A 23,025-nucleotide genomic window follows, 5' to 3' on the forward strand; every position below is an offset into this window, starting at 1 on the left:
TGTAAATGACTAAAACAGTTATGTTAACTATGAAAATTCTGCGTTATGAAAAATTACATAACACAGTTAATGTCACATAATATTGACATAATAAAACCAAACTTTACTACACAGGAAACCAATGTTATGACCAAATTTCATGAAGATTGAGCAAACTAGAAAATTAACAAGATTTTACTAAAGCCATATATAGACATATAAGGAAAAATGCCCCGCCCTTGGCAGCCATGTTTTTCAAGCCAAGGTTACCATTTTTTAACTCATTCAAGATATCATTGGGACAAATCATCTGAGCAAGTTTCATGAAGATCGGAAAATAAATGTTGCCTCTAGAGTGTTAACAAGGTTTTACTATAGCCATATAAGGAAAAATGTCCCGCCCCCCCCCCTGGTGGCCATGTTTTTCAAACAACCGACATCATTTTCAAACTCTTCCAAGATATCATTGGGATGAGTCTTCTGACCAAGTTTTATGAGGATCGGACAATAAATGTGGCCTCCAGAGTGTTAACAAGATTTTGCTATAGCCATATATAGCCATATAAGGAAAAATGCCCCGCCCCTTGGCACCCTTGTTTTTCAAGCAAACGTAACCATTTTCGAATTCATCCAAGATATTATTCAAACCAATCTTCTGACCAAATTTCATGAAGATTGGACAATAAATGTGGCCTCTAGAGAGTGAACAAGGCAAATGTTGACGTCGCAAAAGGGACAACGGACAAAAGGCGATCACAAAAGCTCATCATGAGCACGTTGTGCTCAGGTGAGCTAAAAATGTTTATAAAAATCTATAAAAAAAATTTATGTAAAAAATGTATGAAAAAATTGTAGGTAAAACAATGGCTGACCTGGAACTCATAGTTGACAAACTTCTCGAGGCCCACGAGTTCCCTACTGGTCTGTGCCAGAGGGATGTGCACCTCCTGGTAGTTGGTGTTCTCCACCTGGCGATACAGCAGGTAGTAGCCCAGCAGCTGGCCGTTCCAGGTGCTTGGTAACGGTTGCTAGGGAACAAAGTAAAGATTAACATCGTAAATAAATGAAACAATACAATCTGAGCATGGCTCTGGAAAACATCGTCATAACCCAATACGTTTTTGTGCCAATTTATAATGGAAACACCTTAATTTTTACCTTTCAATATTTTTTATTTTCTTATTTTTAAGAAGTACATGGATATTAAACAGAAATTTACCAGATGTTTTTTGTTTACAAGTCTTTCACCATGCACCAAAGCATTTTGCTTAAATATTTGAAAAACTTCCAAATAATGAACATGATTTCCACTCATTAATTAGAAGGGATATTAATTAAAAAAGTATTTCCACATATCAACCAATAGTACTGATACTACATATTAACACCCACACTCATGTACACATGCCATTAAAGCAGAAAGTGTTGTCCAGGAATAGCCTGTGCTGACTGCACAGGCTAATCTGGGACGACACTTTACGCACATGCTTATGGCCCCCCACACACACACAGCAGGCTTGCTTTCTTACCTCCCATGAGACTCTGACAGACGTGGTGTTCAAACGATCAACCTTCACATAACGGGGTGCACCTTCCGGAGCTGTAACAAAAAACATGAACTTAATACCAGATACCGGCAATCTGATCATTCGCATAAATATTTCTTGAGATTTTACCACATAAATTCAACTTCTGGATATATAGGAAAAACAGGGATATAATCATGGGTAGTGCATATGACAGGCAACAAATTGAAAAACAAGCGACTATGAAAGAACAACGAAGGGATGACTTTGGCAATCTCCACTACGCTAATCTGCAATCAAGCAATTTTAAGACAATTTAATGAATTATAGGCTATTAGGGTAACTGACAAGTTCAAAACAATCTGAAAGTTGCTCCCTTTTTTTAATAAAGTTAGATTAAATAAGTTTTAAATAAAGAAAATTAAATGGAATGGCAGGGGTATGTATTTCCAAAAATACCCCACTTCAACAGGGCTCAACATTAACCTAAAAATCAACTTAGAAAATCTACTTGCCCTAAACATAAAGCCACTTGCCCAAATATGAAATATCATATTAACTGTAAACCTCATATTTTTTTAACAAGAAACCGTCTGAGACGTGTGATGCTCCTAAAAGTTTTTTTGTCACAATATTGCACTATATTTTCAGATAAAAGGAAACGTCTTGAGGGCAAAGAACCCGCTGATAATATGCACATCTCCTCTTAGTAGTGAAGCTTCCCATAAAGTTTCATTGAATTCCGGCCATTAGTTGCTGAGAAATAGCCCGGACAAAAATTACACTATATGTACAGTTAATGGAAAATTTCAAAGTGCCATAACTCTGTGAAAAATCATCCGACCAGAACCCGCTGATAATATGCACATCTCCTCTTGGTAGTGAAGCTTCCCATAAAGTTTCATTGAATTCCGGTCATTAGTTGCTGAGAAATAGCCCGGACAAGAATTGCACTTAATGTACAGTTAATGGAAAATTTCAAAGGGCCATAACTCTGTGAAAAATCATCTGACCAGAACCCGCTGTTATATGCACATCTCCTCTTGGTAGTGAAGCTTCCCATAAAGTTTCATTGAATTCCGGTCATTAGTTGCCGAGAAATAGCCCGGACAAAAATTGTGCACGGACAGACACACGGACGGAAGGACAGACGGAGAGATGAAGCGGCAACTATATGCATAATAAAGATCAAAATGATACACCACGAAACCTTTTTTATTTTTGCACATTTAACAAAATGAATACAGCAATTAAAGTCTAAATTAAATGCTCTTTGTTCTTTTTTGCACTTGCCTAGGCGGACAACTAGATTATAAAACAAGGGCTGTTTGTAAAACATGCATGCCCCCCATATGGGCTGTCCGTTGTAGTGGCAGCCATTGTGTGAATACGATTTTTGTCACTGTGACCTTGACCTTTGACCTAGTGACCTGAAAATCAATAGGGGTCATCTGCGAGTCACGATCAATCTACCTATGAAGTGTCATGATCCTAGGCAAAAGCGTTTTTGAGTTATCATCCGAAAACCATTTTACTATTTCGGGTCACCGTGACCTTTGACCTAGTGACCTCAAAATCAATAGGGGTCATCTGCGAGTAATGACCAATATACCCATGAAGTTTCATGATCCTAGGCGTATGCGTTCTTGAGTTATCATCTGGAAACCATTTTACTATTTCGGGTCACCGTGACCTTGACCTTTGACCTAGTGACCTCAAAATCGATAGGGGTCATCTGCGAGTCATGATCAACCTACCCATGAAGTTTCATGATCCTAGGCGTATGCGTTCTTGAATTATCATCCGGAAACCATTTTACTATTTCGGGTCACCGTGACCTTGACCTTTGACCTAGTGACCTCAAAATCAATAGGGGTCATCTGCGAGTCATGATAAATCTACCTATGAAGTTTCATGATCCTAGGCGTATGCGTTCTTGAGTTATCATCCGGAAACCATTTTACTATTTCGGGTCACCGTGACCTTGACCTTTGACCTAGTGACCTCAAAATAAATAGGGGTCATCTGCGAGTCATGATCAATGTACCTATGAAGTTTCATGATCCTAGCCCCAAGCGTTCTTGAGTTATCATCCGGAAACCACCTGGTGGACGGACCGACATACAGACCGACCGACATGAGCAAAGCAATATACCCCCTCTTCTTCGAAGGGGGGCATAATAACTTACCCGGACCCAGCTTTTACTTGCCAGGGGCAATAGGACAACTGTTAATGTTGAGCCCTGTTCAAAAGTCTAATGCATGCACGGACGACGGAAATCACGCCATCACATAAGCTCTTCAGGCCTTCGGCCAGAAGAGCTAAAAACGGTAAGTACATAAATGTTAAAACCAAAGCACCAACCATCTTCTAATGTCTTGACTTCGTCTGACTGCTGACTGAATGGACTGCGTCCCACGTCATTTGTGGCTGCAACTTGGAACACGTAATTTGTATTTGGATTCAGCCTGAAAAATATTCAAAATCACAAAAGTAAAATTGAAAAGTCATAGTCTCACACTTCTTTAGATAATATTTGAGCCGCTCTCTGTGAAAAGGGGGTTTAAAGCATGTGAGTAAAATGTCGTCCCAGATAAGCCTGTGCAGTCCACACTAGCTTTTCAGGGACGACACTTTCTGCCTGAACTTGATTTTTGCTAAGAGATTTTTTAAACAAAAAATATCATAACGTGGAAAGTTTCGTCTCTGATTACCCTGCGCAGACTGCACAGGCTAATCTGGGACAACACTTTACGCACCTGCATTAAACCCCTTTTTCACAGAGCACAGCCCATTTTAATTTAGAGTACATATCAAAATCACAAATGTTTACTTATAACAATCATAGGCTCACATCCTTTTAGCTTTGTATATGTTAATTTAGAGTACTAAAACTTATTTGGACAATAGTTTTCACTTGTTCAACAAATGTGTTTCACGTATTATTAAAGATGGTAAATTACCCAATACCTGTAGTGAAAAACTTTAACAAGAATTTAATGAGTTCTTTAACTAAAATTGACAACATGTTCATGCATTTCAATTCCTCTATTTTTTCATAGTCCTAAAAATAGTTTACAAAATATGAAGAAAACTACTGACACTATATACATTTACAAAACTTCAGACAATATATAAAGGAAGACAAGAGCACCGCATAACAGGCGCCACGCTCGGCTACCGGTGCAGTTTTGAATAAATGAAAGCTTGTCAGAATTTTTTTTTTTAAGGTCACAGTGACTTTGACATTTGACCTAGTGACCCAAAAATGGGAGTGGCCTGTAGAACTCATCAAGGTGCATCTACATATGAAGTTTCAAAGTTGTAGGGGTAAGCAATTTGATTTTACAGGTAATGTTCAAAACCTTAACAAAATGTTAAAGTTTTAGCACAACGCGAACGTCGGACAGCGGACGACACGACGAGCTGGCTATGACAATACCTCGGGTTTTCTCCGAAAACATCGAGCTAAAAACTACTGGCATAATACAAATAAGTGGTTTATATGTTAATCCTGAATTTGTACCCCTTCACATTGTAGGTGGTCTTCGTATGCAGGATTGTTCCAGGGACGCTGGTCCAGATTCCACTCGGCATGCTCCGATACAGTACCGTGAAATTGCGGATAGGTCCGTAGCCATTGGCGTGCCCGGGAGTCCAGCTGATCGTGACTGAGCGGGCAAGAACGGACGAGGCCTGGATATCCGGCTTGCTGGGGCTCTGAGGAGGGCCTGGCACACAGACATAGGAAAATTGGGCTTAATGCATGTGTGGAAAATGTCGTCCCAGATAAGCCTGTGCAGTCTGCACAGAATCAAGGACGAAACTTTCTGCTATCATTGTATTTTGTGTTTAAAGGCATACTCTTACAAAGAAAAATATATTCTAGGCAAAAAATGTAGTCCCTGAATAACCTTTGCACTCTGCACATCTAGTCAGGGACGATCCTTTCCACTTTTATGGTATTTTTTGTTTAGAGAAGGGCCACATAAGACCACATAGGCCAATGCCATTGCCACAGTCATACAATTTTAAACATTTATAAATATGAAACAGAATCCTGAGCCTTAAAGCAAATACACACATTTACTTCAGAACTTTAAATTCACTTTCTGTTTTTTTTGGCTGCCAATGCTATCATGCAAAAAGGTTACATTAACAAATAAAATATTTTTTCTCATCAAACATATTTCCTCAAAAACAGATAATACCCCAGAATTTTTCATTCCCAAGCCTTGAATATTCTTCACTCAAAAATGCAATAACACAAAAGGTCCCATACCAAGAAGGGAAACATGTCATGGGCCCGTATTCACCAATAAAATATTATTCTTAACAATAAAAACAAGACCTAAAACCAATAAAAATATTATATTTTTCATATTTACAGGCTCTACAAGAAGAATGATGAACATAGCAGTGATTAATGCCAAATGTGATGCAAAATTAAAGCATTTTTTTAATTTTTCAGTTTAAAGAATATTATATAGTTCACATAATTAAATCTAAGAATTGTTTGGTGAACACAGGCCCTGGAATGGAAAGTCAGAGTGCACTACGCACTGCATTAACTCATTGTGAAAACCTTAAATTTTCCAGTTTATAGAATATTATTTATTGTAGACTCAAGTCTACTTATTGTTTGGTGAATAAGGGCCCTGGAAGGTTGAGTCAGCCATTGCACTACTAACTGCGGTTGCTCATTGTAAACACCTCTTCCATAGCCTTTTCAAATGAAGCATATTGCTGCTGACACTAATCTTACCCCCAGTGTATTTCATTCCCTAACATTGAATATTCTTCACCAAAAAAGTGACATTTAAACAAAGAGCCCCATCAAAAGAAGGGGAAATAATCCATGCACTACTCACTGCGGTTGCTCATTGTAAACACCTCCACCATGGCCCTCTCTCCCCAACCCTTGACGGTCTGACCGGTCACATAGAACTCATAGTAAGCCTGTGTCTGAAGGTTCTCTGCCGTCAACTTGCGCTCTGAAGCACCCACTGTCACGTTCTTCAGCGGGTCTGAACTTCCGGACACTCGCCACGAGACCAGGTATGCTGAAATGCAGACATAATAATGTATAAGCCTTGTTCAAGGCAACAAATTCTTCAATTTCATTCTGCACAGGCTGGTCAAGGATGACACTTTCTACCTGAACTGGAAATTCGCTCAGAAGGACTACCTTTAACAGAAAAAACACAGTTTGACTGCACAGTAAAATCTGGGTCAACACGTTGCCTATATTGAACTATTTGGCACACTATTTGGGTTTTTTGGTAAAATTTTAGGCCGATATTCAGCCCAATGTCCATCCTCAAAATTATATATTTTTCCCATATTTTTTGCCTAAAATTTTGATCTTTAAGTTCAAAAAAACAACATGTTTTTGTAAATAAATCTCAAATTTCAGTTAATCTCCATAACCAGCTGTATTAATTGAAACTTGTTTGTCAATATAATATTTAAAACACTTGTATAATCCATTTTTAAGTATTTATAAGCAAAAAAAACAACAGTTTCCCAATTTTAGTAAAAAAAAACACTCACAATTTTCCCCATCTAAAGAGCCCCAACCCAATTCCAAAAATGGTGAAAACAACACACTGGCAGAGTAACATACCAAGAATGATGCCATTAGGTTCTTCTGGTTCCTCCCATTCTATGGTCGCATTATTGAAGGACACAAACGGGAACCAGATAATCCTTGGTGGGCCAGGCACTGCGGAAAAGAACAGCAAACCTTTAGATTCAATAACATTCAAGAACAAGAAACCGTCGGAGACGGGTGATGCTCCCAAAAGTTTTTTTTTGTCACAATATTGCACAATATATTCAGATAAAAGGAAACGTCTTGAGGGCACAGTAGTTGGGGGGACAAGAATTTTTTTATATAAAATTTCAAAGGGCCATAACTCTGTGAAAAATCATTTGACCAGAACCCGCTGATAATATGGATATCTCCTCTTGGTAGTGAAGCTTCCCATAAAGTTTCATTGAATTCCGGTCATTAGTTGCTGAGAAATAGCCCGGACAAGAATTGCACTTAATGTACAGTTAATGAAAAATTTCAAAGGGCCATAACTCTGTGAAAAATCATCCGACCAGAACCCGCTGATAATATGCACATCTCCTCTTGATAGCGAAGCATCCCATAAAGTTTCATTGAATTCCGGTCATTAATTGCTGAGAAATAGCCCGGACAAGAATTGCACTATATGTACAGTTAATGGAAAATTTCAAAGGGCAATAACTCTGTGAAAAATCATCCGACCAGATCCCGCTGAAAGTATGCACATCTCCTCATGGTAGTGAAGCTTCCCACAAAGTTTCATTGAATTCCGGTCATTAGTTGCTGAGAAATAGCCCGGACAAATATTGTGCACACGGACTCACGGACACATGGACAGACAGACGAAGCGGCAACTATATGCTCCCCCCAAAATTGTTTGGGGGAGCATGAAAACAAGTATAGAATTTAGCTAAGAAATATGTTCCAAAGAAGACCACACAACAATACATCCTGCATATGTAAAAACAGCCATGAAGCATGAATTTTGTATACTGTAAAATTGTTTACAAATTGTCTTGTAGTTTTCCTTAAAAAATACTTTTTTATAGACATGAAAATTCTTGATGATTTTGAAAAATTAAGAGGAATTTGTGTCAGTTATTTTTGGATGTGATTGTGTTAAATTTGTGGATCTGTTAACCCACAATATCAACGAAATAAATTTCCCACAAATAACAAGAGATCGCCAAGCAATATGGTCCTCTACCGGTGAAACTCCACCATTGTCAGTAAAAAAAAATTGTTGTTGTTTCCATAGCAACCAGAATTATTGACATAGGATCAAAATGAAAGGACACGCATAATCTCCATATTGCCATCTATATATGTTTCAAGTTTCATGATAAAATATGAAGAACTTTTAAAGTTATCGCAGGATTCAGAAAAGCTGACAGGCAGGCAGGCAGGCAGGCAGGCAGGCAGGCAGGCAGGCAGGCAGGCAGGCAGGCAGGCAGGCAGGCAGGCAGGCAGGCAGGCAGGCAGGCAGGCAGGCAGGCAGGCAGGCAGGCAGGCAGGCAGGCAGGCAGGCAGGCAGGCAGGCAGACAGACAGACAGACAGACAGACAGACAGACAGACAGACAGACAGACAGACCTTAAGTCCCCCTCGGTTTCACCGGTAGGGGACAATAACGATTTTGCATTATTCAATCGACAGAAATCATGACTTATGACTACATGGGAGATTAACTTTCAAATTAATATAATTGTACACCAAACACAATTCTATTTTTACCATCTTCTAAGGTCTGCACAGCCACTTCTGGTTCACTCAGCACCCCAGGTCCCATACGTGTGAAGGCAAGCACACGGACCTGATACTTTACAAACTTGCGCAGGCTGGAAATGATGGTGCTGTTAGTTGTGTTACCGAGCACTTCCTTCTGCATGGGCGAAATATTGGCCTCTATAGACCTGTATTCGACCTATATAAAAAAATCAGGCAAAATAAAATAGTTAAATTGATAAAATCAATAGACATCAACATCTGTGTTACATATAAAATATAGTGTAAATTTGAGTAAAATATTAATATGTGCACTTATGAATAATGTTTCGAAACCAAGAAACATTCACATTTCAGCTACCATAGGTGTTCTTGAAATTGAAAGCATTTTTAACTGCTAAAATTGGCAAGTGGGGATAAAATCATACCAAAATTTGCTTTTTGGATAATACTGACATACTGTAAATTATCAATAATTCATACAAGATCTCAATTTGTTGATCATGTGCAAAAGTATTCTATCTTCTGTCGCTTCAACAACATATGCACTTGTTTCAAGTCCATTCCAAAGAAACAGGTAAACTAGTTTCACATTCAATACTACTAATAAAAGTTCTGGAGGCTTACCATATATCCCTGGATGAGTCCATTCTGCTCCAGTTCTGGTACTTGACCCCAGGTGACCTCTATGCTGGTCGCTGTCAGGGCGGTGGCGCTGACATTTACTGGCCCCACCGAGGGAACTGAAGACGAGACGATTAGAGTACTTGGATGGGATGTATGGCAAGATAGTGATGCAGAAGATATATTTAGGGAAAGCTTTTTTACAGTATATAATATTATATTGGGAGGACTTTGGGGTGATACAGTGACAAGAAAGGAATTGTTTCAAAATAATATTTCTTTCTTAAACACAAATTGGAGCTCTAAAATATATATTCATATTGATTTTTTATCAATTCTTAGTGTTTTAATTTTATTAGAACATATATAACTTAGGTTGTTTTAAGAACATGAACACTGATGCTTTCATACCGTTGACTTAACTCATAGCTTGTTAATAAACAGACTTGAATGATAATACAAAAATTATTGATTATTTTAAAGTGCAATAGACATTACAAAGCTTACTATAAAGGAAGTTGATGTCCAATCAAATGAGCTTTGACATGTGGACTTATCCAGACTGCAGCTAAAATATTAAACATACCAGATTCACGAGTCCGCTCCAACACCACGGCACTGAAAGAGCTGTCTCCGACGTCATTGTAAGCCAGTATCTTCACCTCGTACTCCATCCATTCCTGGAGATAGGCCAATATGAAGCTGTTCATGTTAACACCGTTGGCAAGAGTGACGTTGGTCCACGTCGGGACCATCTTACGTCTGTAGGAGATCTTGTAGCCTTTTGGTTCCCCGTTCCAGTCACTTTGACTCAGTGGCTGAAATAAAGAAGGACATCGGAATGCAATTTTGTTTCCATTGTTGTAAATGAATCCATATTTTAATAACTTGTTGTTCAACACTTGCAGAAAACAACTCAAATATTGCCAAAAACACACCACCAGTTGGAAATTCCTAAAACTATATTATGTTCATGTTTTCATTGCACTATTTTCCAATCATGAAAGCACCTTAAAATCCTCTAAGCAGCTTCAAGTCTTTACCCAGATCTGAACAAAATATTTATGAGTATTTCAGTCAAATAAGAAACCAAGGAATCAGGGGAAAAACCACTGCTGTTACCCAAAGCATAAAATAAAAGCACCTACCGTCCAGCTTATTCTAAGAGCGGTGGCGTTCAGGGTCCTCACTGTGAGATTTCCTGGGGGTATGTTAGGGGCCGCCTGCATGGTCTGAAACTGTCGGGACGCATTGCTTGGCTGACTGCGCCCAACAATGTTCACAGCAATGATGCGCAGTTGATAGTATGTGTAGGGTTTAAGATTGGTCACCTGCAGGGATCTCGCGTCTGGATCGTGTATCTGAAAAGTCAAGCAACAAATAAAATAAATATTTTTTATCATAATATTCCATTGAAAGCCAGGTGAATTAAGAAGCAATTTTGTGAATGAATATTATGATGCCATTTACTTGCTTTCTGAAGATTTGTTTGTCCTCGTGTTCTAACTTGTGTGAATAAAATCTTTGCCAGAAAAGTCCTATATATGAAATAATCAAACAAATTTTTTGTATAAAGATTCTAAAATGCATGGAAACTGATGATTACATACATATAATTACAACACATAAAAACATCATAAGAAACAAAATTAAGCGAACAGAATTCAACGCTCACAAAATTTAGTTAAATATTAAAGGAATAGAATGAAATAAAATATAAGACATTCAAAAGCAATTTGAGCCACCAAAATAAATCCACAACAACTTAAGCACTTACTGAGAAAATTTCTTGGAAATCAGTGGCATCTTGCCCTTGCGCAGCCTCCACAATCCACAGGGAGATGGAAGTTTTCCCATCGAATCCAGGCCAGAATTGTAGCAACACGGACCTTTCTCTAATATTAGACACCCCGAGGTTGTATGGTGCTGTGGGTAACACTGAAATATTAAAGAGTCATAATATCAAGTCTCTAAACGCATGTGAATAAAGAGTCATCTCAAATCCTGGATTACACTTTTCACTTTAACTGGATTTTTTTAAAGAGAATTCCTTGAAACGAAAAATAACATAAAAGCGTTAAATGTTGTCCCTGATTATCTGGTGTGTACTGCACAGGTTAATCTAGGACACCACTTTACTCACATTCTTTATCTAGGACACCACTTTACTCACATTCTTTATCTAGGACACCACTTTACTCACATTCTTTATCTAGGACACCACTTTACTCACATTCTTTATCTAGGACACCACTTTACTCACATTCTTTATCTAGGACACCACTTTACTCACATTCTTTATCTAGGACACCACTTTACTCACATTCTTTATCTAGGACACCACTTTACTCACATTCTTTATCTAGGACACCACTTTACTCACATTCTTTATCTAGGACACCACTTTACTCACATTCTTTATCTAGGACACCACTTTACTCACATTCTTAAAGCCCAGTTAATCTAGGACACCACTTTACTCACATTCTTTAAGCCTAGTTTTCCTATCTAGGACACCACTTTACTCACATTCTTTAAGCCTTGTTTTTCTAGAACGAGGCACATATCAAAACAGTTTCTGAACTCTGACCCCTTACCTGGTTCCACCCCTGACTCAACGTCTGCAGTCGTGGAGGGGCCAGCCCCTTTCTGCGTTGACGCATACAGATATATCGTGTACTTTGTTGTTGGGCGCAGGCTGGTAATCTTGTACTGATTCTCAATGGCGCTCCTGTTCACACTGATTCTTGTACTGCTGACTCCCTTTTCCTCGTACATCAAAGTGTAACCTGCATAAAAAAAATTTATTTAAGTCATTCTGTGTCATTTTATAAACAAATTAAATAATAAGGAAACCGTTCAAATTGTATACTTTATTTGCTGATCCTTGAAGCTTATTTTACAAATAAAGTCACTTTGGTTATAACATTCTATTTATATCAAATCTTGTATTTGTTGACAGTTGATACCAAATAAACAAGGGCTGTTTGTAAAACATGCATGCCCCCCATATGGGCTGTCCATTGTACTGGCATCCATTGTGTGAATACGACTTTTGTCACTGTGACCTTGACCTTTGACCTAGTGACCTGAAAATCAATAGGGGTCATCTGCAAGTCACGATCAATGTACCTATGAAGTGTCATGATCCTAGGCAAAAGCGTTCTTGAGTTATCATCCGAAAATCATTTTACTATTTCGGGTCACCGTGACCTTGACCTTTGACCTTGTGACCTTAAAATCAATAGGGGTCATCTGCGAGTCATGATCAATCTACCTATGAAGTTTCATGATCCTAGGCATATGCGTTCTTGAGTTATCATTCGAAAATCATTTTACTATTTCGGGTCACCGTGACCTTGACCTTTGACCTAGTGACCTCAAAATCAATAGGGGTCATCTGCGAGTCATGATCAATCTACCTATAAAGTTTCATGATCCTAGGCATATGCGTTCTTGAATTATCATCCAAAAATCATTTTACTATTACGGGTCACCGTGACCTTGACCTTTGACCTAGTGACCTCATATCAATAGGGGTCATCTGCGAGTCATAATCAATCTACCCATGAAGTTTCATGATCCTTGGCGTATGCGTTCTTGAGATATCATCCAGAAACCATTTTACTATTTCGGGTCACCGTGACCTTGACCTTTGACCTAGTGACCTCAAAATCAATAGGGGTCATCTGCAAGTCATGATCAATCTACCCATGAAGTTTCATGATATAGGCGTATGCGTTCTTGAGTTATCATCCGGAAACCATTTTACTATTTCGGGTCACCGTGACCTTGACCTTTGACCTAGTGACCTCAAAATCAATAGGGGTCATCTGCAAGTCATGATCAATGTACCTATGAAGTTTCATGATCCTAGGCCCAAGCGCTCTTGAGTTATCGTCTGACAACCACCTGGTGGACGGACCGACCGACCGACTGACAGACCGACATGAGCAAAGCAATATACCCCCTCTTCTTCGAAGGGGGGCATAATAAATTGTGATATCTACTTTTAAAATATAATAATAAAAATTTGGCATTTTAAGACCATTACTTAACATTATTACATATGAGAACTAACAGCATATATGTGCTACAAAAAAATAGCTTCACAATTTATACCTTAAAGTTGGATGCATAAAGCAACATAGTACATATAATTCTACGAATGACAGACACATGTTATGTTTCTCATATAAAGTGATTTTTCAAGTCTTATACTGGAAAAACTGGGCTTAATGCATGTGCATTATGTGTCATACCAGCATGTGCAGTCCACACAGATTAATCATGGACGACACTTTCCGCTTTTATGAAATATTTTGTTTAAAGGTAGCCATTTCTTAACGAAAACCAGTGTAGAAGGAAAGTGTTGTGCTGCAAAATGCACAGGCTAATCTTGAAGTAAGCTTTTGGCACATGTATTAGGCCCAGTTTTCCCAAATTGAGGCTCTATTAATTCACCCCAAATTGTTCTTACCGACTAGCACTCCATTGACTTCTTGAGGTGGTGTCCAATTAACTGTCATGGAGGTATCTGTGATGTTAGTCACGGTAAGGGAGCCAACCTTGGAGGGAACTGTAATATATGGTGCATGATGCATTACTTTCATAAGAATAATGGAACATGTGCGCTCAATAAAAATTAAAAGCTAATTGCATATTTAAATAAAATACATTTTAAAGACTTAAAGATTAAAACATGACCGATGTGTAAGCAATCATAATGGCACACTTGATCAATAATGACCTATGGACTTGAGCACACAGCTTGAAAAATCTTATTGGACTCGCATTACAGGTAATCTATTATGGCTTTTCAAATATACTCATCTCTCTACTTAACAGTGAAATGTGAAATATTCTTCAAATACATAGCATTATGCTGTACATGTATAAGCAAGCCAACTACTGGCTAAACTGACTTAATGCATGTAAAGTGTCATCCCAGATTAGCCAGTGTAGCTTGCACAGGCTAATCAGGGATGACACTTTCCATCTTAACAGGATTTTTCCTAAGAAGAAACTTGCTTTAGAAGAAAGAAAAAGGGAAGTTTAGTCCCTGATTAGCCTGCGCGTACTGCACAGGCTAATCTGGGACTACACATTAAGCACACGCATTCAGACCAGTTTTCTCAGGACAGATCTCAAGCTACACCTATGCATACCATCCTCGTCTGTCCTAACTGTGACAGATCCACTAATCACACCGTCTCCGCCCCCTGTGAAACACAGCGCGCGTATCGTGTACTCGGTGTACTTGAACAACCTGCAATATACAGAACACTTGAACATCAACAACTGTCAACTTATGAGCAGCACTCAGGGTAAACAGGTCATAACCCTTTGCATGCTGGGAAATTTGTTGTCTGCTAAAATGTCGTCTGATTAATTTCTAAAATTAGCATTTTTTTCGATTTTTTTTCAAAGAATACTATCAGAATAGCAAACAGTTTGGATCCTGATGAGACGCCACGTTTTGTGGCGTCTCATCTGGATCCAAACTGTTTGCAAAGGCCTTCAAAATTCCGTTCCCGCACTGAAAGAGTTAATGCAATCCCTACAGGCAAATCAGGAACAACACATCCTGCCTTAAGTGGGTTTTTGCTAAGAAAACACTTTCTTTAAAGGAAAAGTACTGAAAATTACCATATACACAGAAAGTCTTATCCCTGATAAGTCTTTTTCCAAGAGCCAGGTTCATATCCAGACTACTTTACAGCACATTCTTCAATTCCTACACAGGTTCATATCCAGACTTCTTGACAGCATATTCTTTAATTCCTACACAGGTTCATATCCAGACTACTTTACAGCATATTCTTTAATTCCTACACAGGTTCATATCCAGACTACTTTACAGCATATTCTTTAATTCCTACACAGGTTCATATCCAGACTACTTTACAGCACATTCTTCAATTCCTACACAGGTTCATATCCAGACTACTTTACAGCACATTCTTTAATTCCTACACAGGTTCATATCCAGACTACTTTACAGCACATTCTTCAATTCCTACACAGATTCATATCCAGACTACTTTACAGCACATTCTTCAATTCCTACACAGGTTGATATCCAGACTACTTTACAGCACATTCTTCAATTCCTACACAGGTTCATATCCAGATTACTTTACAGCACATTCTTCAATTCCAACACAGCACAGTAAAAATTTGAAGACGCCAAGGCAAAATTATTTTGGTCAATAATGTATAAACTCAAGGATTTCATTAGGAGTCAAATGACCCGGACCTTGATCGTTTAAAGTGTTCAAAATACTGAGGTCCAGAATTATTTTGTCTCTCCATATAGGTTTCATTCACTGCAAATGTTCAATTGTATATTTTAATTAAACAAACAAAATTGCAAGAAATACTATATGTGTGACATAACACACATTTTATAAACGTTAAATGATACAAGGAAGATAATTTGCAGGAGTCAAAAATAAGTATATTGCAAAATGCTCCCATCAAAACACAGGATTCTGCTCTAATTGAAATCCTTGATAAATTCAAAATACAAGAAACCATCAGAGACGGGTGATGCTCCCCGAAGTGTTTTTTTGTCACAATATATACAATATCACTATATATTCAGATAAAAGGAAACGTCTTGAGGGCACAGTAGTTGGGGGGATAATAATTTTGTTATAGAAAATTTCAAAGGGCCATAACTCTGTGAAATATCATCCGACCAGAACCCGCTGATAATATGCACATCTCCTCTTGGTAGCAAAGCTTCCCATAAAGTTTCATTGAATTCCGGTCATTAGTTGCTGAGAAATAGCCCGGACAAGAATTGCACTATATGTACAGTTAATGGAAAATTTCAAAGGGCCTTAAATCTGTAAAATATCATCCGACCAGAACCCTCTGATAATATGCTTATCTCCTCTTGGTAGTGAAGCTTCCCATAAAGTTTCATTGAATTCCGGTCATTAGTTGCTGAGAAATAGCCCGGACAAGAATTGCACTATATGTACAGTTAATGGAAAATTTCAAAGGGCCTTAACTCTGTCAAATATCATCCGACCAGAACCCGCTGATAATATGCACATCTCCTCTTGGTAGTGAAGCTTCCCATAAAGTTTCATTGAATTCCGGTCATAAGTTGCTGAGAAATAACCCGGACAAAAATTGTGCACGAACAGAAAGATGAAGCGGCGACTATATGCATAAAAACAAGAGCAACTTACCCAGCCAGTGTAGTCGACTGATTTCCAATAGGATTCAAAGCATCATGTGGCACTGTCAATGATAGAATGCTACTCGCATCCCCCATCTTGTTGTAGAGGATCTTGTAACCTAGGTTACGGCCATTGATGTTCTGGCGATCAGGAGGCAGCCAAGTGAGTCTGACAGCAGTGGAGTTCTGGGTCGTGGCTTGCAGTTGCCGTGGCGCTGAGGTTGGGTGGCCTTCCCAAGTTTCATACTGTTGGTTAAAAGGGAATTGTATTTACTAAAAATGTCAAAAGTTTTAGTTTACTTAAAAAATATACAAATCAGCCGCACTTTGGGAAAACAGGGTTTAATTTATGTGTATTAAGTGCTTTCCAAGCAGGGGTCTCGCTAGTGGGCGAAGTGGGCGATTTGCTCGCCAAGGGAATATTTTTATGTCGCTAATTAATTTCATGAAGGCGACATAACTTCTCCACCTTTTAATTATTTGTTTGTGCCACACATTGACCATTCAAATCAATTTGATGTGGAGAATTCGACACAGGAGAATTCTCAGTCAGAAGTTGCCCCATTTACAGGTCATGCAAAGTTGAACATTCAAATGCACAGTCGGGAGCTATTAGAGTTCTTAAAATTGTTCATAGGTGAAGCCTTGATTAATTGCCTTGTGCTGGCTACCAATAACTATACTTCAGCAAAGTTAAATGGCCCATTAAAACAATACAAAGGAATGATCAAATGGGAAGAGTTAACCTAGCACACTGGCAATAAATATAGGGCTCATTTATGGGTAAGATTTGGAATCTGTGCTGTAAAATGAGACTTTAAATGAATTTTTATTTTAAAAAATTGTAGCACAATATAAATTCGATTTAATCTTGATTTTCTTAAAATTTACAAGGAAGTAAGAAGATTATGAATATTACTGGTTTTGTTAAACTTGAAGTTTTATTTGATAAACCTGTACAGGAAAAAAATAATAAAAATTACCAGAATAATTTACAATCAATTAGAAATAAGAAAAATGTAGGTTTCATACACTTAACATCTCTTATTATAAATGAAATGGAGCCTTTTGAATTCCATCACCCATTTCAGCCTCTATTATTGAAAAAGCTTATCAGTCATCACATAAATAGCATGTTAAGTGTTAAATATATAACTTTAACTCAGTTAAATACATCAATAACAAAAATGAACACTTAAGTGAGTGTGTGTTTGTATTTGTAAATGTTGTCCCCCAATGTGTGAAATAAGATTGTTTTTGATTAATGATAATTGGCAAATTTAATGAGGGGTATAAGACAAGTGAAGAGTTGATTGAAAGCTGAACGGAAATACTTCTCCTTTAATTTGCCGCAAAATACATGTAAAATGAAGACCTATTACGCAACTGTACAGAAGTGACAGCTCCCGAAATTTTGAGCTAAGCTTGAAAACTGGATGCAAAAGTACCATTTCTCCTCGAAAAGTTGCCACTTCTCCCTATTTTGGCCTTTGGGAGAAGTGACTTCTCCCTAAATTTTGAACCTAGCTAGACCCCTGCCAAGATAAGCTTATGCAGACCACACTTTCTGCCTCAACATGTTTTTTGCTAAGAAGAGACTTCCTTTTAATAAGCAATTCTGTAAAAGCGGAAAGTGTTGTACCTGATTAGCCTGTGCAGACAACACGTCATGCACATGCATTAAGCCCAGTTATCCCATGCCAAGGCTCATACTACCAACAGTTGTCCCAAGACAGCGTGTAATACTTTTATAGTATAATGTACATTTTCTGTCAGTCAGCTGATAGTATGACAAATTTTTAGTTGAATATCTGAGGAAGTTATTAAGTGCATGCAAACTTAACGCAGACAATTTATACATTGAAAACAAATATTGTGACCTTGCCAAGAAAGTAAATTTGCACCTTATAACAATTAATTTACTTGAATTTAATTTACTTTGCAAGCATCGTCTGCATATTAGCGAATAGACATGTCTTTGTTACATACAATTTCGACTATAACGCAAACTTTAACCTGGCTTTTCTACATAAAAAACATTAGTCAAAATTATAGATTTTGGTGACTACTCAGACCCAGATACATTAAGGAGTTGCACTAAAATGTAAACTTGAATTTTACTAAAAGGTTCATATTTCAGATGAATTTAATTGAACCTTCAAGTTCATAAATATGAAACTTGATAAGTGACCTCACACAAAGACAATAAACACATTAATGTTGTGATGTTGTAATTGGATACATGAAGTAGAAGCAGTTATATAGGGATGTTACTTTAACATTAGCAATACATTGTATGCAGACGCCAATGCTGACATTTAAGTGAGTTGTATTGCTCACACTAGGAGTCAAATAGTCTAACTAAAAAAGATAACAAGGGACAAAATTGTCACAAAACCAGGTTTTCATTGTGAAAAAAAAATCTGATAAAGGGAGAAAACTCAAACTGAACTTTTGAAATGACCAAAAAAAATTAACCCCCTTTGTAAGTTTTTTTTTTTTTTTTTAAATCTATTTTTAGTCGTGGCGACCTTGACATTGGAGATATTGACATGATTCTTTCGTGGGACACACCGTCCCATGATGGTGAACAAATGTGCCAAATGATTTTAAAATCTCACAATGAATGACATAGTTATGGCCAGGACAAGCTCATTTATGGCCATTTTTGACCTTTGAACTCAAAGTGTGACCTTGACCTTGGAGATATCGACGTAATTATTTCGCGCGACACACCGTCCAATGATGGTTAACAAATGTGCCAAATGATTTTAAAATCTGACGATGAACGACATAGTTATGGCTCGGACAAGCTCATTTATGGCCATTTTTGACCTTTGAACTCAAAGTGTGACCTTGACCTTGGAGATATCGACGTAATTATTTCGCGCGACACACCGTCCAATGATGGTGAACAAATGTGCCAAATGATTTTAAAATCTGACAATGAACGACATAGTTATGGCCCGGACAAGCTTATTCCGCCAGCCCGCCAGCCAGCCAGCCCGCCAGCATTCGCCAATCTAATAACCAGTTTTTTCCTTCGGAAAACCTGGTTAATAAAATGAGAGCAAGAAAGGCCCAGAGTGCTGAATTTTTGCACAGACAAAGCTAATACTATTTTAATACTAAAAAGTACTTGTTTAACTGAAAGAGCATACAACATACTTACATGACTTGTAATAATAATAATGCCCAACTTTTTGTGTATTATTTGCTATACACAACTTTTAAGAAAAAAACAATGGTTCACTTTATAGGAAATTAAAATGCATGAGATACATTTCTTAAGAAACTTACCGTTATTGAGCCAGAATAAACACCCGTCCCTTTGACGTTATACGCAGCGATCTGAATGTCGTATTTCGAAAAGTACTCCAATCCAGTCAACTCAAAGCTTGGATTTCCGGGGTTAATCTGAGACAGCGACACGTTCCTCAGTTGAGAAGACATTTCCCAGGTATATCCGAACGGCTTGAAGCGTATGATGTAGCCCAGCAGTATGCCATTGAGGGACTCCTCGTCAGGTGCCTGCCAGAACAGCGTGATAGACTGGTTCCCTGTAGTCCGTCCCAGGAATCCTTTGGGTGGAGCGCTTGGGGCTGGAAATAGACAAAATCAGCATAGTCTATCATTATCATCTGCATTATTATAAAGAAATCATCATCCTCATCATTGTAACTTTTACCCATCTTCGTCATCATCCTCATTTCCATAAATACAGACAATGTTAGTTAAGCACCAAATATTAAACCTATGAGCATTGAAGTTTAAGAGATTTTTTTTAAGTTTCCATTTTGTAAGTATATTTTAAGCCCTGGTCACCTACCTAAGATAAAGGACAGACCAATTGAACAACTTCCCAAAAATGCGTCACCCAAGGACAAAACCAGTGAAGTTTTGTAGAAATAAGCCAAGGGGTTTAGGAGATGTCGTTTGAAGCAAATTGTAAACGACAACTAACAACACATGAAGATCAATGCTGGAGGGCAATCTACCACACTAGCTCACCATGAGCATTTTGTGCTTAAGTGAGCTGAAACCAACAAGAAGTTACCTAAATTGAATATGATTATCAGGGGTGTCATTCTATAACCACCAAAGGGGAGAGAATGCCTTACCCCTTACAGGATTCAATTAAAAGCTTCATTTGTTTCCAAATCTATAAATGGTTCATGCATATTTTTTTATTAAAGGAGGAAACTCAGCTTAAAGGAGGAGAAATAATATCCCTGATTATACTGGGTACACTGTATATAGAAATGCAAGCTTACGCTGTTGCGGCATCTCTATGGGTATGCGCGGTTCTGCGGAGCTTGGTACACCCTCGCCCACGTCGTTGATGGCAAACATTCTGAACTGGTATCTGCGCGCAGGACGCAGCCCCCTAACTGTGGTGACCCTGGCACTGGCCAATATCTGAGGACTGGACGTCTGCCAGTACTCCGTCGTCTCGTCTGTCAAACAACAGGCAGTGGAATAGTTTTATTTGATAAATGAATGATAGGGCTGTTTTGTTTCCAATCTTATTCATTATTTTGTTATTTTTATGTAAGACTACTGAAAGCTTTCACTTTGACTTGAAATGTGAAGAGATCCAGTCCACATAGGCTAATCAGGGTCAACACATTCCACTTGTATACATTTTTTGGTTTGAAGGAAGTCTCATCTCAACAAAAATTAACTTTAGGCTGAAAGTGCCGTCTCTATTTAGCATGTGCGAACTGCACAGGCTATTATGGCATTACACTTTAAAAACATGCATTTAGCCTAGTTTTCCAAAGCAGGCCAAAATAAAGGATTGGGCTATTTTGTTCAAATTGTATGTTATTGCTGTCAGATCACTTACAGCCTTCACTTTGTCTGGATCCAAACCAATTAAATAGAATTTGTATGACTCTTTGACATTCTTTTTATAGATTTCAAAACAATTTTTTTATACATAACTATTTGGTCCAGAATAGGACAAGATTTTGTCCTCAAAAATGTATTCCTACTTGATACACTTTTGAGCAAACCCAGAATAGAAACCAATCAGCATAAATTTCCATAGATTGCTCATCTATGATGGGGAGTGGCAAGATTTTGGACAGCCTTTGTATTGGTTCACCATCTGATATCACACACCAAATTTCAATTCTATACAAAACATTTCATCCCTCCACTCCCCCAGGAAGGGCCTATTTTGATCTGATAGGCATGATCTGAAGAACCTTAGTAGAGCATCAATACAAGTCAAATATTAAACCTCTTTGCCTTTTTGTTTCACCGAAGATTTTTTCAAATATTGACAAATAAGACAATATAAACTATGCAATACTTGGGAGTGGCTAGTTTTGACCAATGTATCAATAGTTTATATATATGTATATATATCATCTGGAAACCATTTACTATTTTGAGTCACTGTGACCTTGACCTTTGACCTAGTGACCTGAATGTCAATGGGGGTCATCTGCCAATCATGATCAATGAACCTATGAAGTGTCATGATCCTAGACCTAAGCGTTCTTGAGTTATCATCCGGGAACCATTTAACTGTTTCAAGTCACTGTGACCTTGACCTTTGATCTTGTGACCGGAAAAACAATAGGGGTCATCTGCCAGTCGATGTTTCAAGTCACTGTGACCTTGACTTTTGACCTAGTGACCTGAAAATCAATAGGGGTCATCTTCCAGTCTTGATCAATGTACCTATGAAGTTTCATGATCCTAGGCCTTAGCATTCTTGAGTTATCATCCAGAAACCATTTTACTGTTTTAAGTCACTGTGACCTTGCCTTGCCCTTTAACCTAGTGACCTGAAAATCAATAGGGGTCATCTGCCAGTAATGATCAATGTACCCCATGAAGTTTCATGATCCTAGGCCTAAGCATTCTTGAGTTATCATCCCGAAACCATTTGGTTGACAGATCGACCGACGGACCGACCGACGGACCGATGAACCAACCGAAAGGACCGACCGACATGTGCAAAACAATATACCCCCTCTTCTTCGAAGGGGGGCATAATAAATGCTTAAGAGTAACAAAAATAAACAACTGCAGTCTACCTATTTTAACTTCTTTGTACTGTATGGTAAAATTCCGTATTGGTGTGTTGCCATCATAATCCGGTTTAAACTGCACAATGACTGCCCTCACATCTTCCGAGTCAAGAACGACACTGTCGATGATTGGTGGGCTAGGTAATTCTGAAACAACCGATGTTGAAACATTTTTTATAAAACAAGAGATGTGTTTGTCAAAAACACAATGCCCCCTACTGCGCCGCTTTGAAGCCATATATTTGACCTTTGACCTTAGAGGATGACCTTGACCTTTCACCACTCAAAATGTGCAACTCCATGAGATACACATGCATGCCAAATATCAAGTTGCTATCTTCAATATTGCAAAAG

The 23,025-nt window shown here is 38.2% G+C and overlaps 1 protein-coding gene and 1 long non-coding RNA gene across 2 annotated transcripts in view; both read right to left on the minus strand.

The window, feature by feature from the left end:
• LOC127869779 (protein sidekick-like) overlaps positions 1-23,025 on the minus strand; it is a 78,045-nt gene that overhangs the window by 36,274 nt on the left and 18,746 nt on the right. Inside the window, exons 10-27 of the mRNA XM_052412440.1 lie at positions 22,678-22,818; positions 20,899-21,081; positions 19,925-20,226; positions 16,635-16,870; positions 14,598-14,698; positions 13,910-14,008; positions 12,027-12,218; positions 11,207-11,367; positions 10,578-10,790; positions 10,016-10,247; positions 9,433-9,548; positions 8,815-9,004; positions 7,133-7,231; positions 6,378-6,569; positions 5,033-5,237; positions 3,871-3,974; positions 1,509-1,579; positions 852-1,007 (exon numbers count right to left, since the gene is read on the minus strand). Coding sequence (XP_052268400.1) covers positions 852-1,007; positions 1,509-1,579; positions 3,871-3,974; positions 5,033-5,237; positions 6,378-6,569; positions 7,133-7,231; positions 8,815-9,004; positions 9,433-9,548; positions 10,016-10,247; positions 10,578-10,790; positions 11,207-11,367; positions 12,027-12,218; positions 13,910-14,008; positions 14,598-14,698; positions 16,635-16,870; positions 19,925-20,226; positions 20,899-21,081; positions 22,678-22,818 — 2,993 coding nt within the window. The remainder of the gene's footprint in view (positions 1-851; positions 1,008-1,508; positions 1,580-3,870; positions 3,975-5,032; positions 5,238-6,377; positions 6,570-7,132; positions 7,232-8,814; positions 9,005-9,432; positions 9,549-10,015; positions 10,248-10,577; positions 10,791-11,206; positions 11,368-12,026; positions 12,219-13,909; positions 14,009-14,597; positions 14,699-16,634; positions 16,871-19,924; positions 20,227-20,898; positions 21,082-22,677; positions 22,819-23,025) is intronic.
• On the minus strand, positions 19,151-19,674 carry LOC127867366 (uncharacterized). Its single transcript, XR_008043464.1, has 2 exons — positions 19,460-19,674; positions 19,151-19,297 (listed from the first exon to the last, which is right to left on the minus strand). It is a non-coding gene; the product is annotated as an uncharacterized LOC127867366 (long non-coding RNA).

This window comes from Dreissena polymorpha, chromosome 2, assembly GCF_020536995.1.
Source record: "Dreissena polymorpha isolate Duluth1 chromosome 2, UMN_Dpol_1.0, whole genome shotgun sequence".
NCBI lineage: Eukaryota > Metazoa > Mollusca > Bivalvia > Myida > Dreissenidae > Dreissena > Dreissena polymorpha.